This window comes from Camarhynchus parvulus, chromosome 14, assembly GCF_901933205.1.
Source record: "Camarhynchus parvulus chromosome 14, STF_HiC, whole genome shotgun sequence".
In the NCBI taxonomy this organism is placed as follows: Eukaryota; Metazoa; Chordata; class Aves; order Passeriformes; family Thraupidae; genus Camarhynchus; species Camarhynchus parvulus.
Genome location: NC_044584.1, coordinates 6,644,456 through 6,662,439, shown reverse-complemented (window position 1 = coordinate 6,662,439; position 17,984 = coordinate 6,644,456). Strand labels below are relative to the sequence as shown.

Below are 17,984 nucleotides of genomic sequence, written 5' to 3'. Positions count from 1 at the left end.
TGGCACCTCTGTATTTTGGGAGTCATCTACTGGGATCAATTACTAACCACACCTTTGTGTTTTTCTCCTCAGAGAAACAACCGGGCAGGGGGAAATACCTTCTTTTGTCCCCTTTTTTTCTTTACTTGTGCTCCAGGCTGACTACAGCAGTAGATCTGAAAGGAACGCGTATTGAGGCGGGATCCAGCCTCTTCTACCGTGCCTGCAGTGAGAGGACTGAATGAAATGGCCTTGAGACACTGGAGAGTCAGGTTAGATGTTATAATTTTTTTTTTTCACTGTTTGGGTGGTCAGACATTGGAACAGTATACCCAGCTAAGCGTTGGACTCACCACCCCTGGAAGAGGTGCTTGCCTGATGCGGTTTAGGGTACACAATGGCGGGGGTGCACTAACAGCCGGGCTTTATGACCTTAAATTTCTCTCCTTACCTGGTTAATTCCTCAATTCCAGCCGGAGCCGCCCCGCCCTGAGGGGCCGCGCAGGCGCCGCTCCGCCCTTTGTGTGGGGAGGGCTGGCGGCGCAGGCGCCCCGCGCGTTTCCTGCCGCCCGTGTCAGAGCCGGGCCCGCTCGGCCTCTCCCGCCGCCGGAGCGGAGTCGCGTTGACTGCCCAGAGTCCGCGAGTCCCGCTCCGCCCCCGCCGCCTCAGGTGAGTCCCGGCCGCGGCAGCGATGGGCGCCGGCCGGGGGGAGCCTGCGGGCCCGCCGGCGTGAGGGGAGCGCGGGGGGGAGGCACCGCAGCATCGCTGCCCCGAAGGGCTGCGGGCGCCGTGCTGAGGGTGAGGCGGTGGGCACCGCTCACCGCTTCGCTCTGAGGGGCCGGGGAGAGGCGAGGCCGGGGAGGTGCCCCCCGTTTCCCCCGCTGTGCCCCCCATATTCCCCGCTGTGCCCACACGGCACCCGCCGTGCCCGGTGCTGGCAGGGCCCAGCTCACAATCCGTGCCCGTCCCGGCGGCTTTATCTGCTTGATATCTGATTGCTAACGGTGTCTTGTATCAGGAGGGGTCCGAGGCGAGCCACCCACCCCCCTGGGAAATCCACGCTGAGTGACTTGCGAGGCAGTGACAGTGCTGGGAGGCTGCGCCAAGCGCAGGTGCTCGGCTTCCAGGTGTTTGCAAGTGGTGTAGGTGCTCCGAAATGGGAGCTTTTTAATCCTTTCCCCTTTTTCGCTGTCACACGCATTCCATCTCCACTTCTGAGTCTGTATCCTGGCTGGCTGCTTGTCCAGGAATGGGCAAGTACCATTCACTGCATATTTCTCACCCCAGAAGAGGTGACAGCAGCTGGGTGCTGTACATCCCAGCCTGGATCCTTTCAGGCCTTATACTGAAAGAACTGCTCTACAAAGGTGCAAGATTTCCCTTTTTCCCCCTCCATTTTAAAATATTTTACTGAAACTCAAAGTCAGTTGCTTTCCATTTGAAATAGAGCTCAAGGAGAGCTGCATTAAGTACTTGGTAACAAAGTCATACCAGTATCTTCCCCATGTGAGATTCTGAGTTTGGATGACAGGAAGGCATTGAGGTTATTAATTTGTTAAGAATCATAAAGCCAGCAGCATTTTCCCAAGTGAAATATGAGCTGAATTTTGTCTGTCTATTAGTAAGGAATAAATGCAACTGGAAAACTTTTTTAAGCTTTATCTTCCTGAAGAGCATAGCACTGTATCTATCAGGAGACAGAAATAGCACTGCTTTTTGAGGTTATCATCTTTGTTATCTTTTATGGGTTTGTAACCAAACCAAAATGGAAAAGAGTCTCTTGCAGCCAGTTGTGGAGCTCAAGTAATTCAATCAATGGGAAGGATTGGATCATACACCTTTGGGTAGGTTTTGGGAGCAGCCGAGTAAAAATACCTGAACTAGGAGTTAGGGTGGGACCATATTTTATATGTAATGCCAACCTGTGAATAAAATACTACAGTTGTATTAGAAAGTGTTTCAAAATAGCTGCATTCCTTGGGGAGAGGAGACTGGATATTTTTACATTTTATTTCGGAAAGAGTAGCAAAGGCTGAGCATTCCTTGTTGGTGGAACAGCTCTTGAACTTTTCCTGTATATGGAAATGTGCTGCTACTGAATGTTGGCAGGGCTAAAACAAGATCCTGGAAAAAGCACTTTGCAGTTGTGTTTTGCTTCCACACGTGGAATCTCAAATGATGGATGCCCAAGGGCAGAGGTAACCCAGATTATAGCAACCTTTTCACATTAACAAAAAATAATTAATTATTTTGCCTAGGACTGTGTGTTTTTAATACCTTGTTTGATTGGTGGAATGTGATTATTATAAGAAATGTGAAAATCATGCTGGTTAGAATTATGTGCTGGACTAAAAGCTCATATTGTTAAAAGTTGTATTTCAAGTATATTTGAAATGCACCCATGATTTGCATATTTTTAGAATAACAGTGCTCTATTTCCTTAAATAAAATAAAAAGTCTCTCCAGTTACTTGCATTGGTAAAAAACCGTCTCACCTCTGCTCCAAGATCCAGCACTCTCAATGTATTTGTTAAGCTGATGGTGTCATAGTAACTCCTGAGGCTCCCTAAGTGCATACTCATCCTTCTTCAGTCCCAAGTTTCTGTTGGATTGCCATTCATTTCCTGTTTGCTTCCAAATTCCTACCTTGTCCTGAAGTCTCCACCCTCTGCTAACATGGCCATACTTGGGTATGTTGTAATTCCAGGCTGTAATGGGTGTGGATGTCTTGGAATGACATCACGGAGATAGTTCTTTTAAGAGGGATATGTGGGGGTAAAAATGCTTTGATCTGTCAGGCAGTGATAAATTGCTGTGAAAATTAGTGGAATATACCGAAGGAATTGACAAGTCCAAGTTGGATGTGTTGAGCTGTGCACATTTTTATTATTACAGGTGACCTGGAGTTTTTATGGTGTTATACTCCATCCATTTGTGCTGCTCTGGTTAATACAGCACATAGAAGACTATTTTAATACCTAAAATATTTTGGTATCTAAAATACTTTAATGTATAAAACATTTTCATTTCAAGAATATACTATTCTGTGTCTTGTATTAACCAAAGGCAGCATAAATGGATGGAAGATAATATAATAAAAACAACTTTGTGTCTGTGGATGGATGTGCCTCCAGCTGCAGATTTTCAGCACTGTCTCTTGTAAGAGCCATCAGTTAAAAGAAAAAAGTAGATATTTAGCCATTTTTAAACCAAATACTCACGAACTATAATGATTCAGCTTGTTTTAGTGTTTGAGTTTCATGGGGCAGAAGCCTGATTATCAAACAGTTCAGTGCTAGAGTTAATTTGAAGAAATTACTAATTAGTTAATTACTAATCTTAATAATTTTTCCCTAGGATACATATAAATGGTTTTATCAAATAATATATCAGCAGGTCACAGTTACACATCAGTTTGACTTCTTGAAAAAAAGATTTTGTTGTAGTGCTGCCTGTGAGCCTGGATACAAGTCAAGCTTTAGAATCAGTTCACTGACCTTTGTCCTGGGTATTTATTTTTTTAATTGTTCTATTTCCATAGTAAAATTAAGAGGTTTATTAGATTTCTTGAGGACCTGCTCTCTTGTCTGTGAGGATACACAAAGAAGCAAGTGTATCTGGCTTTTAGGGCAATTGCAATTAGCTAATGTGAGCAGGACAATTCAAATCCATCATCCTATTGGAAATATCTGGGGGTGTGACACAGGCAGCTCTTGAGCAGCCTTATCATATTTATTAACTTGTGATCTGTAAATAAATTGTAGCACTGCACTGAAAGATGCTTGGTAAATGTTGAAGGTTAACTTTGTTTTAATTCTCTCATTTTGAAGCGTTTTGTTTTTGATTTTACACCTTTCAGCCTTTTCACTTTTTACAACATAGGAATCTCTTTAACTCGGAATGTCTCTGCATCAGTTCCTGCTGGAGCCAATCACCTGCCATGCCTGGAACAGAGACCGTACTCGTAAGTAATGAGTTCATTTTCACTTTTCATTTATCTTCTTTTCAATTGCTGTTTTCTTTCTGCTGTCAGTTTTTGATCTGGAGATGTTCTGGGTCACAGAAGGTGACCTTCTTTATGGGAGGTGTGATCAGATACATAGTTCTACATCTTAAATGTTCTACTTCTGATCCAAAAAGCACAAGTCTTCCAAATCTGAGCTTTTCTAAATTTGTTGCTGGACCTCTGGCATAGGAGGTAATTGAGTCTTCCTGGTGTTCCACAAAGCTTTGCCTCTTGGCCAAGTTTTCTATATAATGTGGATTGTTGTGTTCCAAATGTGTTGTCTTCCTGTGCAGAGTACTCATGACCATGATATGTGTAGCAATATCAAACTGCCAGAGGGCAGGGTTAGGTGGGATTTTGGGAAGAAATTCTTCCCACACATTCCCAGAGAAGCTGTGCCTGGCAGTGCCCAAGGCCAGGCTGGATGGTGCTTGGAGCAACTTGGGCCAGTGGAAGGTGTCCCTGTCCATGGCAGGGGGCTGGAACTGGATGATCTTAAAGATGCCTTCCAGCCCAAACCATTCTGTGATGCTTTGTCCATAGTTATTGGAGATTTTCCAGGGATTTTGGCCCTTCATTTACAAAGCCCATGTAATGCTCTCAAATTTGTAAACAGAAGTTTTAGATGGGGAAAAATCTTTCTAAATATGGCATTTGCTATTAAAAAGCCTTCTGTACAATTGGATTGTTTTATTTCTTCTTTCAAGAGATTGCCATTAGCCCTAATAATCATGAAGTGCACATCTACAAGAAGAGTGGGAACCAGTGGGTGAAGGCTCACGAGCTGAAGGAACACAATGGACACATTACAGGTGAGAATGTGCTGAACCACACAAATTTTTCCAACCCCTCCTGTTTTCCTCAGCTGAGATTCTGAACAGAAAATCTGCAAGTGTTGAGTAAATAGATCTTTTTATAGGTTGGCATTCCCACTTAGACAGAGCCTTGCAGCAGTTTTCTGAACTGCATGCAGTGAATGTTAGGAAGAAAAGCCCTATCTCATTTCCAGACATTTCAGTTGAGTTACTGAGCCATTTTTTCTTATCTATGGCTTATTTTTCATCCCTAATGACATAATGAGAACACATTTTCAGTCTACTGAAGTAATCTGCTTGTGTCACAGTGATGCATGCTGTTCCCTTTCAAGTGCTAGTACTAAAATTTCATCAAGTATACAACTGTAGAATTGCTTTGTGGTTTCCAACAACAATAAATACCCTTTTTTAAGGACTGTATAAACATATGAAGTGGTCAGTCCTGGACTTAGACCATCAGTGAGCACATTTATTGCAGACCCTGTACATCCACAATGGAAATTAAGAAGAGCTACCACAATGAGTCACAAGGTGTTATTTTAAGAAAATGTGGTTGTTCTGTGGCAGTCTTTTATATTACTGGGTTGGGTTTTTTTTCTATGGTGATATTTTTTAAAGGGCTTTATTCTCTTAAGAAAATGAAAATAATTAATACAAGCACTTGCCCAAAGCAGCAAATTCTCTTTTCAGCTCACTAATGGGCAGAGGTATCAGTCCAACAGCGTTTTGCAGGAACTTTATTCAATTTTTCCAATTCTTGCTGGCCAAGAGTGCAATTATCCCTGCTTCTTTGTGAAGAGTCACTTGGGCTGCATTTACAAATTAAGTGTGTCCCCCCAAGACATTCTGCTTGTACCTGTTAGTGTTAGAAGGCAAATATTCATGACTTGGGGGAAGAGCTCTCCCTGCTTTCCTGCACAGTGTGAACCTTTGGAGTACAAAACACTGTGGTGGCTGTGAAGAGTGGAATTAAGCTGTGGTTACACACAGGAGAGCCACTGATCAAACTGCTTGTAACCCCTGGCAGGAGTGAGTCAGCTGCTGCCACTGCAGCTCCTGATCACAGGGGACAAGGTCCTTCTCATGGCTCAGGTTTGTGCTGAGCTGCCTCTGCTCACTCACAGGAAGAGCTTGTTTTCTGCTGAGCTAAAAATCTGAACTTGGCCTAAATCAGAACAGCACCAGGGCTGCTGAGAGGAGGTGATGGGCAGGAGAAGGAAAGAGGGACAGGATGGTTGCTCTTTCAAAGGCAGTACTAGAACTCCTGTAGCTGCAGTTTCAGACTCCCAAGCTCTTCACTTTTCAAGCATAAACTTATTTTGAAGTAAACAATGTATGAATAATATGATAAAATTAGTGCAAATTCTTTCCACAGCTTTTATCTCACTTTCAGTTTGTGAGCTTAAGAGATATTTTTAATACTGAATGTAGTAATGGAAAACCACTGATACATAATTTGTGGCAGGAGAGTTGGGGACTGCATCCCAAAGGATGCTAGAGAAAAGATGAAAAATAATGTTCCCATAAGACTTTCCAGTTGGGAACATCCTTCATTGCCTAGGAGGGGAAAGAAGCAATGGAAGCTTTATCAAAGGTTTTATTTTATTGTTTGAATTTGTTATTTTTTTCCTTGGTCAACCTTTCTTGTGGCACAGCTTAAATAGGCATGGAGAAAAATGTAAGCATTGTCAGTGCATAAAGATTGATAACAGCTAACCAAAAAGCCCTGTTATCTAAACTTTAGATCATGGCTGCAGTCTGGCAGCAAGCACAAAATGTTGTTAGAGGTTGTGCAGTTTTAGAATTGCTGAGTTTCAGCTGTTGAGAGGGATCTTGCACAAGTCAGGGGGTTTGGAGGGTGCTGGTGGACAGGCCTTGGCCGGTCTGCAGAGCTCCACCTGTTGGCCAGCCCTCGGAGCTTCCTCAGCCAGCACATCACTGGGATCTGGGAATTTGGGATCTGCAGTTTTGATGGAAGCTAGAGGGAGAAACAAGTATCCCTAACAGCTTGAAACAGCTCCTGGAGAATAAGGGATGAAAGGGAATGACATAACAGTAATAACTGTGTCAGTGATCAGCTCATCAGGAACTGCAGTGACAGGGCAAGGAGGAATGGCCTCAGACTGAAAGAGGGGAGATTTAGGTTAGATATGGCAAAATTCTTCCCTGTGAGGTTGGTGAGGCCCTGACTCAGATTGCCTGGAGAAGCTGAGGCTGCCCCTGAATCCCTGGGATTGTCCAAGGAAGTGTCCAAGTGGATGGGGCTTGGAGCAACCTGGGATAGTGAATGGGCATTGGCACAGCGTTGGAACTGGACGATCTTTAAGGTCCTTTCCACCCCAAGCCATTCTGGGATTCTGTGACAGAGAGCTATGAGGCGATCTCTGTTTTGCCTTAATATAAAGTGGAAAATGAATTCCTGTGCCCTCCTCACTGGCAGGTATTGACTGGGCTCCCAAGAGCGACCGCATCGTGACGTGCGGTGCCGACCGCAACGCCTACGTGTGGAGCCAGAAGGACGGCGTGTGGAAACCCACCCTGGTCATCCTGAGGATCAACCGTGCTGCCACCTTCGTCAAGTGGTCCCCCCTGGAGAACAAGTTTGCTGTGGGCAGTGGAGCTCGACTCATATCTGTGTGCTACTTTGAGTCTGAAAATGACTGGTGAGCTGGTTTTGTATCTTGAAGGGTTGGCATGGGAAAGCTGAAGTTGTTTAATGCTGGTAACTGGGTTACTATTTTACTAATTCCTAAAATATTCAGGAAATGTAGAGGGATGGCCTCGTCAGTTCTTTTGTGGACTTGAATGTTTGGGGAATAAGGTTCTCTCTTCACTCTGCTGTAGCACCTCAAGGCCTTTGCCTATTTTCAGCCAGTACAAGTTGGCGTGGATGTGTTCTGCCTCACTGCCATAAACATATGTTGCTTTTCTGAAAGTGCAAGAATTTCTGCAGAGTAAAGATTTCATTACTACAACTCTATGGTTGAAAAAAGATAAATATTTCGTTCCCCCTTTTGTGCCAGAATGAATGAAGAAATCTTCACTGGAGTCTTTCTTCTGTATCTGTTATTTTGGGCCATTTCTTGTCATTCTGTTACATCTCCAGGGTGATCTGTTAGAAGACGTTAGAGCTTGTCATCAACCTGTTCTGCATTTTGTCATGTACTTTTACCACAGTTTATAGATTTCACATAGGAATATCACAAAAATATTTCCACCATTAACATTTTTCTCATTTTAGCATCTAAACTTAATGCTTCTGGTCTTCTTGTGTTGGAGCTACATTTGTGTATCATCTGTAGCTGAAATTAGTGTGTGGGGTATCTCTTACTTTGGGTTGCATAAACAGGCACAAAACCACAGGTATCCTCTGTGCAGTCTGCCATGTGGAGATGAAAAACAGTGGCACCATCTGCAAAATACATTTTAAAGATTGTTTTGGACTTTTATGCTTTCCAGCATATTCACTTATCAATATATTTTCTCTGCCTCATTTGTCTGCAAAAGAGTCAAGACTCCATATGCTAAAGAAATATAATTTGTAAATTGTGAGCCTTAAAACTTGTGCCTGATGGAAGTAAAATCAAAGAAAAAGCACCATCATCCCAAAGGCCATCAAGTGAATAATAGATTTCATTACTAGTTTGTAAATAGTTCAGATAAACCAAATCTGCTGAGACATATTTAGGCCACTATTGATGATTTCAGCAGCAGGACCACTTTGCACTGCAGTGCAGATAATTGAGATGAATGCACTGGTTGGGTTGTTGGCAGTCCCCCCATTTTCTTGTTGTGTTTTATAGTTATTGTATTTTTAAATAGTAGAAAAGTCAATAGGCAAGAGATGTGACTATAAAATTTGTTGGAAGGACTGGAGAAGGACTTGTGCTTGGTGATCCATGAGAATAGTGCTGCTTAGCTCAGTGTCACAGTCCCAGCTGACCTTGTGTTCACTGTGGGAAGAGACCTGGCAATTCCTGAGCACAATTCACATCGAGGAGTTCCATCTGATGCATCATAAAAATCAGCTTGAAGGGGGGAATAGGACTTAGCTGAGGACATACATATTTAATGAGTTTGTTCATAATATTTGAATATAAGCTAACCATAAAGTTCACAGATTGCGCAAGAGAATGTGAAAGATTTGGGCATGAAGTTTTTTCCAAAACTGATGTGTTTAGCCATTGACAGGGAGTGATCTCTTTGAGGAGTGCTTCATGGATTTGTGGGGATCATGTAAAACATGTTCATATAAATTTTATGTCTTATTTTGCTTTGGTTTTGTTTTAGGTGGGTGAGCAAACACATTAAAAAGCCCATTCGTTCCACTGTCCTCAGCCTGGACTGGCACCCCAACAATGTCCTGCTGGCTGCAGGATCCTGTGACTTCAAGTGCAGGTGAGAGAAACTAAAACATTTATCTACAGTTTGAGTTACTGGATCAAATCAGTAGCTTGGGCATGTTGATCAGGTATTTTGCTTATTATCAGAATAAAAGGTGGCTCATTGTGTACTGTTGTTGGTACCAAAATAAAATATCAGCTTGAGAAACCTTGGCTTTGGTGCTGCTGTGTCCTGACTTTGCACAGCCAGCATGGATCTGCTGAGGGACACACCTGTATTTTGGGGATTGCTGGGTTCCTTCCCAGCATTACACAGCATTTAGGCTGAGAGCTGGTCATTAGGCTGAAGTTGGATTAGCAGGTGTTATCTTGTAGAACAGCAGCACTGCTAGTTAGAGGTTAAAAAGCAATATCCTAATGGTGCAGTTTTCCAAAATTCAGAGTAACTGGTTATTTCCAAAGGTGTTATCCCATCTTTTTTTCTCTCTGAGTTCCTTGTATTCTCCCCTTTGCCTGTGGGGAGCAGAGTCAAGCAATTGATCCACCTGCAACTCAACACAATAGAAGAGATTTTTGAAGATCATTAAAGAAAAAGCTGTTGAAGGCAGATTGGTGTGAGAGATGGATGGGGGAGACTTTGCAACTGATTGTGAAATTACAGTGTGAGGGATGGGCCTGCAAACTGCTCTGTGCTGAGTGATTGGGGTCACTGCAGGGAACTCTGCATGGGGAGGCTGCAGGGCCTGACTTGAATCCACATTGACTTAATCACTTGTACCTTCAATGATAATGAAAGCTTCTTTTCTTAAATTCTTTATGTAATAGGGCAATTTCTAAGCTTCAAAGTGTATACTAAAAATGACTAAGGAGGAGTGGGAGGGGGAGGTGGGATTGACTATTGCATTCCTTATTTCAGAATGAAACCCTCACATCTAAACCCCATCCTTTGATACCTTTTCATGTAAGGAGAGATGTTAAATGGAAAGAGAGGGGAGAGTTGTCTCTTCTTTCCTGCCTTATTTACAGTTTAAATTAGATAAACTGTATGTATTCACTTCCTGTCACAAAATAGGTGATGTGAAACAGAAGAACCTGCTTTTCACATGTGGAAGTTTTTTAATTTGGTTTCATAACGGACCTCAGGATGTTGACATAGGTGACCTGAAATGTGTGTGTGTCTCCAACCCAAACCATTCTGGGATTCTAGGATTGTTTCTTCCAAAACCATGAAAAACTATTCTCTTTTGTAAATGAGGAGTACAGATCTCTAGAATTCCAATTCTTCCTTCAGTTCCATATTAAAAAAAAATAAAGATACCTGAAGTGTGCACCTGTTCTGATGGAAATTAAGAAATGGATCTGCCAGAGCCACTGCCATGTAATAAGCAGCTAAATGGGAAACATTTTGGGGAAGGAATGGAGGGCAGGAGGCTGCAAGTTGCTGGGTATTCAGCAGAGATTTTTGGTGCTTGGCCAAGATAAATGAACTCCCCTTATATTTATCTGAAATACATATGTATCTATAGCTACAAGCACACATAAGTATGATTTTATGTTCTTGCTGAAGGAATGAAATTAATTTCCCAACATTCTTTGAAGGCTGGGGCCTTCAAGCTGAGGCGATTTTGGTTTTGAAAGACAGGGAAACTTTAATAAGGGAGAAGACTTCTTACATTTTTAACTAACAGTTAAATTCAAGGTCTTCCCTACTTAGGTATGATTTTCCTGCCTTGTGTCAAAGGCTGTTGCTTTAAACATCTTGTCCTACTTCCATACATTAAGAGACCATCCTTTTAGGTAGCTCTATAAAATTCAGATTTTTAAAGGATTATCATTAGATTATATTTAAACTAATAGAGCCAAATTTATATCCATACTTAATTCCCTGAAAATCTGTACCTAATATAGCTGCAGTTAAACCCTTCTCATTCCATATGAGCAGCTTTATTGAAATAAGCTGAATATAGGTACCTTTGGAAGTGCTTACCCCACACATAGAAAAGATATAAAAAACAGGGAAGGGGAGGCTACATTTCCTTAAACTCACTATAAAATAATTCCTGTTTGTGTGTGACTGCAACCATGAATATTTGATATAGTTTCTCATTTACACTGATTTTTTTTTTCCCTCTGGTAGTAGCATGGTGTAGCTGCCTTGCTCCTCCTGTTCAATGGACTCAAATCCTATGGTTGTGACGTCCCATTAAATTCCATGGTAACAGTCAAGAACACCATATTGTGGCATGTCTGAATCATGCAGAAGGAATTTGATGAAAGGGGGAGGCTTTCTATTTAAACATACCTTAAAAACTGTAGTGCTGGGAAAAAAAAATCTGTAAAAACATTGCAGTATTTCAGGTTTTCAAGGCATTTTTGCAATAATGAGCCGGAAGAAGGTGGCTCAGAGCTCCTTTGCTGGCATTAGAACATCACAGTTCTTTCTTTGAAATCCTGCTAAAACAGGAATGTTCTTAAAAAGTGGGTAATTTTGTAGGTGTTTGTATTAGCTTCTAATTATACAGTGCCATTCCTGGGTTTTCTCTAGCTGAAGGCTTGACTCTGGAGAGCTGTTAGCACTGCAAAAGGATGAAAGGGAAATCTTGGCACGGGGCAAAAATGCACTGACAATGTGTATTTTTGTGCCATCTTCTGGAAAAAAAGGAGAGGGCTGCAAGAACAGCATTCATGAGAAACCTGTGTGCATTACACCCTTTGTACTGCTGCTTTCTCTCTGCACTCTGCTGCTTCCAGGCTTGTTCAAAAACACCAAAATATTTTATTTTGGGAGAATCAGAACCCATCTTTCTCCTTCCAACGTGAAACACACCCCATGCTCCCAGGAGCTTTGTTCTCTCTTTGTTCACACCAAATTCTTTTTATTTGCAGGGTGTTCTCTGCTTACATTAAGGAAGTGGATGAAAAGCCAGCCAGCACACCCTGGGGCTCCAAGATGCCTTTTGGGCAGCTGATGTCGGAATTTGGGGGCGCGGGCAGCGGAGGGTGGGTGCACAGCGTGAGCTTCTCCGCCAGCGGCAACCGCCTGGCCTGGGTCAGCCATGACAGCACCGTGTCCGTGGCTGATGCCTCCAAAAACATGATGTGAGTATCCCCTTGCTGCTGCTGTGAGCCTGAGGATCCTAAAGGTCTTTTCCAGCCTTAATGATTCCATGTGGAATATTGGGATTGCAAGCTCACACCTCTGTTGCCTGTTTTACTGTAGGCTCCAGGTCTCTTTGAGGCTTATATAAATATTCTATGAATAAGGTTTGTTTCTGTGAATTTTCGAGTATATAATTTAAATTCTTTGTAAGAATCCTTTGGTGAGAGTATAGCTGATTTATTTTGGGGGAAAAAAGAGGCATTTAGGAAAAAAGGTATGTTCCACTGAGTAACCAGGGAAACCATGTTTCCTTTTTCAAAACAATATTTGCAATACAAAATATTCCAAGCAATGTTCTGGAAAATATTCCCAATTCGAAGAGAATCCAGAAATATGCTCACTGCAGCACTAAGACCACATTCCTAACCAGAAGCTGGAAAGTAAGTTAATGAAATATTAATTTCAACATCTGTCCTTAAGATACTGCTGATGCAAGGTTTCAACTTACACCTTCCAATCCAACAAAATACTTTAATAACAATTGCTCCTTCTGCTCCTCCTCTTGATCTGCATAACTTTGCAGTGTCCTTGACTTTCCAGCCAGGAAGGATGAGATTCTCCATATGTTTTGGTAGCAGAAGTCTCTAGGGTCATCCAGACATTGCTGGGATTAATTTTGAATTGTGGTTCTGATCAATACAGTTGTATAGGTACCTGGCAAGGAATATCATTCATTAGAAAGTGTTTAAGAATTCTCTTTATTTGTCATTAAATCATGGAAGTTGTCTTAAGTGAACATCAAGGCTTTTTCCCTCTGCAAAGATGTCAAGCATCAAAATTTCAAGTGGTTTTTATATTTAAATGAAATTAATATTTTCATCAATACAGATATTTTTGGGGGTATTCCTTTTAAACTCTTGCCCCTGTTTACACATAATTTTGGTAATATTAGCCTTTCACCTGAAACACTTGGCTTTGTTATAAATCTTCCAGCACAGTTTCATTAGGCTGAAACTTTTTATTGCAAATTAAATCCTTCTGCTGTCACCACAGGACAGCCAAGCTACCTTGACTTTTCCAACAATTCTTGCTTGGGAATGGTGCCTATTTTTTGTTAGAGCTGAAAATGAGAGGTTTCAGTGAATCCCTCTAACAAATGTCCTTGTGCTCAGGGTTTCACAGCTGAAAACAGAGTTCCTCCCACTCCTGAGCGTGTCCTTTGTCTCGGAGAACAGCGTGGTGGCAGCTGTAAGTGTTTGCTATTTCCTCCTTGCGGAGCTTTGTCGTGTTTTGGATGGGGAGAAAACCCCATATTTTGCACAGTTAATAATAACACTAAACCAGCTGTGCCCTGTGTCAGTGTTTGCCTGTTGGAAGGGCAGGCTGGGAATGCTGAGGTGTTGTTTCCTGATGGGTGTTTGCTTGCAGGGCCACGACTGCTGCCCGATGCTCTTCAACTGTGACGAGCGTGGCTTGCTGAGCTTCGTGTCCAAACTGGACATTCCCAAACAGAGCATCCAGCGCAACATCTCGGCCATGGAGCGCTTCCGCAACATGGACAAAAGAGCCACCACCGAGGACCGCAACACCACCCTGGAGACCCTGCACCAAAACAGCATCACGTGAGTGTCCTGCTGCCAGCTGCAGGGCAGGGAGCGCTCTCCAGGCAGGGTGTTCTGCCCACACTTAGCTTTGCTGTACCAGAAGGGTGTAGCTGGTTTCCCAGGAAGAGGGAAGAGATGAGGATCTGACTCCGTGTTTAGAAGGCTTGATTTATTATTTTTTGATATATATTAGATTAAAACTACTAAAAGAAAGGATTTCATCAGAAGGCTAGCAAGAAAGGAATGAATAACAAAAGCTCCTGACTCTCAGAGTCTGAGCCAGCTGACTGTGATTGGCCATTAATTAGAAACAATCAACATGGACCAGTCAAAGATCCATGTGTTGCATTCCACAGCAGCAGATAATTCTTGTTTACATTTTGTTTCTCTCAGCTTCTCCAGAGAAAAATCCTAGCAAAGAGATTTTTCAGAAAATATCATGGCTGCAGGTATCCCTTGTGGTCTTTCCCTAGCAGCTCTCTGTTTCTGGGATCTCAGTGGGTGCTGGTTAATCATTGATGTGGCTATAACTGTTTGCTCGTGGTTAATGTGTTGTGTACCTTGGACACAGCTTATCTTATCAAATATGTGGGTAGTTCCCAAGAGGCTGGTGGCACTGTGCAAAATCCAGTCAGCAAAATCCACCTGAAATTCACATCCCAGCTTCCTACTTCAGATGTTACTGCCATGTGTATTTATTTATTATGTATCTCTGTTTTCAAATTGAAAGAGTGAAAATTTAGGTTAAACACAGAGAAAAGTCCTTCCCTGTGAGGGGGGGAGGCCCTGGCACAGGTTGCCCAGAGAAGCTGTGGCTGCCCCATCCCTGGAAGCTTTCAAGGCCAGGTTGGAGCAACCTAGGATAGTGGAAAGTGTCCCTGCCCATAGCAGGGAGTAGGGCTGGATGAGTTCTAATGTCCCTTCCACCCCAAATCATTCCACAATTCTGTTAATCAAAAGGATTCATTCAGGTTAATTGGGTAAAATATCTTTGCATTAAAAAAATTGTGATTCCCAGGGATGTTGAGCAATTTCTCTTTATTCAAGGAAAACATTTAGTCTCACCAAGCCATTAAAGAGCTTTCAGCATCTTTTTCTTGGCTTATTTTTCTGAGGCATTCTACCAAGAATCTAGTGTAGGCTCTGGTATAGTCATGTCTCCATCCAAAGAGTAGGAGTAGAATTCAACCCAAATTTCCCAGTTTTCTGGCTCTCTGGAATGGGTGTTGGAGCTCTCACTCTCTGTTTGCAGCCAAGTGTCTATTTATGAGATAGACAAACGGGATTGTCGGAAATTCTGCACCACCGGCATCGATGGAGCAATGACCATCTGGGATTTCAAGGTAAAAATGTGCTTTTACTACCATGTTTATGTGAGCTAGCTTGAGTGATGGATTTTTTTTTTAATCTCTAGTATCAACTCCTGGGGCTCAGCCCCAAGCCAGGTTTTAGTAGCAGCAGGAAATCCAGACTGGAATATTCAAAACCATTAGTGAAGTCTATTACAAAAACTAATCCATGAATCTGCATAAATGCAGATGCAGTTTGTTAAGCAGATGGTACTACTACAGACTTGTTTTTTAATAGAATTAATTAATGTCCCTGTAGAAATCCCCTTCATTCTTTCATTCTCCAGCCTCAGCCACAGTTGGGCTGGAGCAATTAGTACAACACAACCCCCTGCCTCTTCCTTCTTCCATCCCTTGGGGCTCTGCTCATTGCCCTGCTGCAGAACAGGGTCCTGTCCTCTCAGAATTAACTTACCCAAGAAGTAAGAAGTTGTCTCTAACAGCTGGGAAATACAATATTGAAAATCCTAAAAGGATGGATTGCTGTCCATGCTTGCTTTGCTCAGGCCTGGCCAACAGAGGTCCCTGTTGGTCTTCCCAAAACTGGAATATGTGATCTGATTTAGGGAAAGAATAGATTGTCTGTGTTCTGTGGTGCCAGAGTGCTCTGGTGGGGACAGGAGTCAAACAAGAAGTTGAGGTGATCTCTAAGCTGCTTTAGTGCAGTTTTAGGTCTGTATCATTGGCCTGTACATGCCTGAGTTTGAAAGGAATGACTGTTGTGGTCTCTGGCTCTTGCATTAGAAAGAAATCCTTTACTTAAAGTCTTCCCTGTGAGGGTGGGGAGGCCCTGGCACAGATTCCCAGAGAAGCTCTGGCTGCCCCTGGATCCCTGGGAGTGTCCAAGACCAGGCTGGACAGGGCTTGGAGCCACCTGGGACAGTGGAAGGTGTCCCTGCCATGGCTGGAATGAGGTGATCTTTAAGGTCCCTTCTAACCCAAACCATTCTGGGATTCTATGACTGAGTCTAATTTCTAATATTCATGGTTTTTACTTGGTTTTGTTAGGATTTACACTGAATTATTTAGCTCAAGTTATGGCAGCAGATTGTAATTAAGATTTTTTTTCTCTCCTTCAAGACTTTAGAGTCCTCTATCCAAGGGCTACGAATCATGTAAAGATGGATTTCCATGATCTAGCAGGACAAACTGCTTGACAGAATGCAGCTCCCACATCTGCACAAACCTGAAAAGGGAGGAGGAAGGTGAAATATTTGGAAACACTGAGAAACTACAGCTTGGCAGATTTTCTTTTGAATCTAAATTTGGTGAATTGTGTTGGTTACAAAATCAGCTGTGATTGTTGTTTTGTTTTTTGGTTTTTTTTTGGTTGGTTGTTTCATTCCATTCTTTACCAAAGCTGCTCCTTAAGTAGTTTATTGCAGGAAGTTATGAATCACTAACTTAAAAGGGGAATTTTATGTAAATTGTCTGCTAGAAATAATAATAATAATAAAAAAAAGAAAAACTGATTCTTTGTTTTGATGCTTATTGATTAAAAAAGGGATGTTAAGGAGATTGGGAGAGAGACAGAGTGGGGAAAACCCCGATATGCACTGATATTTTACGGCCTTAAAGCAGAAATTCAACTTAACTGAAAGGTTCTAAAGACCTTTGTCAGACCTGGAGTTTTGATATCTGGATGTGAAGATTCAGATGAGCTTCTTCCAGAGGAATTCTTCCCTTGAGGTGACAATTTTGGAGGATGAATGATTTTATCCTACTTTTTTTCATTCTGTCTGCCTTGCATTTAATCCATAACAACAGCAAATTAACCTGAATGTCTTTTTTGTTCTCTGCTCAGTGGGTGACATTTTTCCAAAGGTGAGTGACCAGAATTATTTGTAGTTGCCTTTGGGATTGGTCCCAAGCCTGCTCCCAGGTCAGTGCCCTGGGGACAGGATGGAAAGCTCTGTGTGGAAAGTGAGACAAAAATCTGTTGAGCCTCATCTGGGGAAGACAAAAGCAAATCTTGTGGTAAGTCTGTGGAACTTCATGGAATCACCATCCCTGGAGGTTCTAGGAACAACTTGACATGACACTCGGTGCTCTGAACTGGTTGGCAAGGTGGGGATTGGTCACAGGCTGGACTTGATCAACTTGGAGGTTTTTTCCACCCTCAGTGGTTCTGAGATTCTGTGTCCTGTTGGAGCTCTCAACCCCTAAAATCCTGTATTTATAACAACTGGTGGGCAAAGAAAGGTGCAACCAGAGGTGTCAGTGTGGTCTGGCCTCTGTGCTGATCTTTGTCCCCAGGTACCTGTTTCAGTTCAGCTCTGAGCCTCAGGCGCTCATGGAGGGATTTGCACACAACTTTATTCACAGGGTGTATTCCTCCTCCCTGTGTTGCTGCCTTGCTGTGCTCTGAGGGGATTAGCTGGCTCATGGCATTGCTTTACAAAGCTGAAGTTTGTAATTTCTGCTGAAAATGCAGAAGTGTCTTAAAAAAACCCCAATGACTAAATTTACCACTTCCTCTGGAACCAGAGTTGCTTCACACCCTGCTCGTTTCTCAGCTCTGTTACTGTGGAAGATCAGCTCTGAGTGGCAGCCACTGTTCTCCATCACAGATCTGGATCCTTCTCTGGTTTCCTTGTGTCTCCCACCTTCTCTCCTGGCAGTCAGGCTTGCCTTTACAATTTCCTCTCCCTTCTAAACATTAAATAATCAGTGTTTCATTTCTTGCAGTCAGGGGCTCTGGGGGGTAGCAGAGAGGGAAGGGGGTGAGTGAGTGCATCCCTGTGCCCAGGAGGGAAGGCGTGAGTGCATCCAGGCGGGAATGGGATAA

The 17,984-nt window shown here is 42.7% G+C and overlaps 1 protein-coding gene across 2 annotated transcripts; it reads left to right on the top strand.

Annotated features, from left to right (window-relative positions):
* The first annotated feature begins 511 nt into the window (after nucleotides 1-511).
* ARPC1A (actin related protein 2/3 complex subunit 1A) lies at nucleotides 512-16,668 on the top strand. Of its 2 annotated transcripts, none has more exons than XM_030958263.1 (10): nucleotides 512-648; nucleotides 3,862-3,943; nucleotides 4,693-4,797; nucleotides 7,241-7,463; nucleotides 9,091-9,198; nucleotides 12,030-12,242; nucleotides 13,416-13,491; nucleotides 13,672-13,865; nucleotides 15,100-15,190; nucleotides 16,277-16,668. In XM_030958263.1, exons 2-10 carry the CDS (start codon nucleotides 3,880-3,882, stop codon nucleotides 16,313-16,315), a joined length of 1,113 nt encoding a protein of 370 aa, XP_030814123.1. In that variant the 5' UTR covers nucleotides 512-648; nucleotides 3,862-3,879; the 3' UTR covers nucleotides 16,316-16,668. The 2 variants fall into 2 exon arrangements, with proteins under 2 accessions (XP_030814123.1, XP_030814124.1); XM_030958264.1 differs by having other exon boundaries at nucleotides 3,839-3,943.
* The last annotated feature ends 1,316 nt before the right edge of the window (nucleotides 16,669-17,984 follow it).

Coding starts and splice junctions, on each gene's coding strand:
- ARPC1A (XM_030958263.1), top strand. CDS start 3,880: ATGTCTCTGCATCAGTTCCTGCTGGAGCCAATCACCTGCCATGCCTGG. Junction 3,944..4,692: donor CTGGAACAGAGACCGTACTC/GTAAGTAATGAG, acceptor TCTTCTTTCAAG/AGATTGCCATTAGCCCTAAT. Junction 12,243..13,415: donor GATGCCTCCAAAAACATGAT/GTGAGTATCCCC, acceptor CCTTGTGCTCAG/GGTTTCACAGCTGAAAACAG.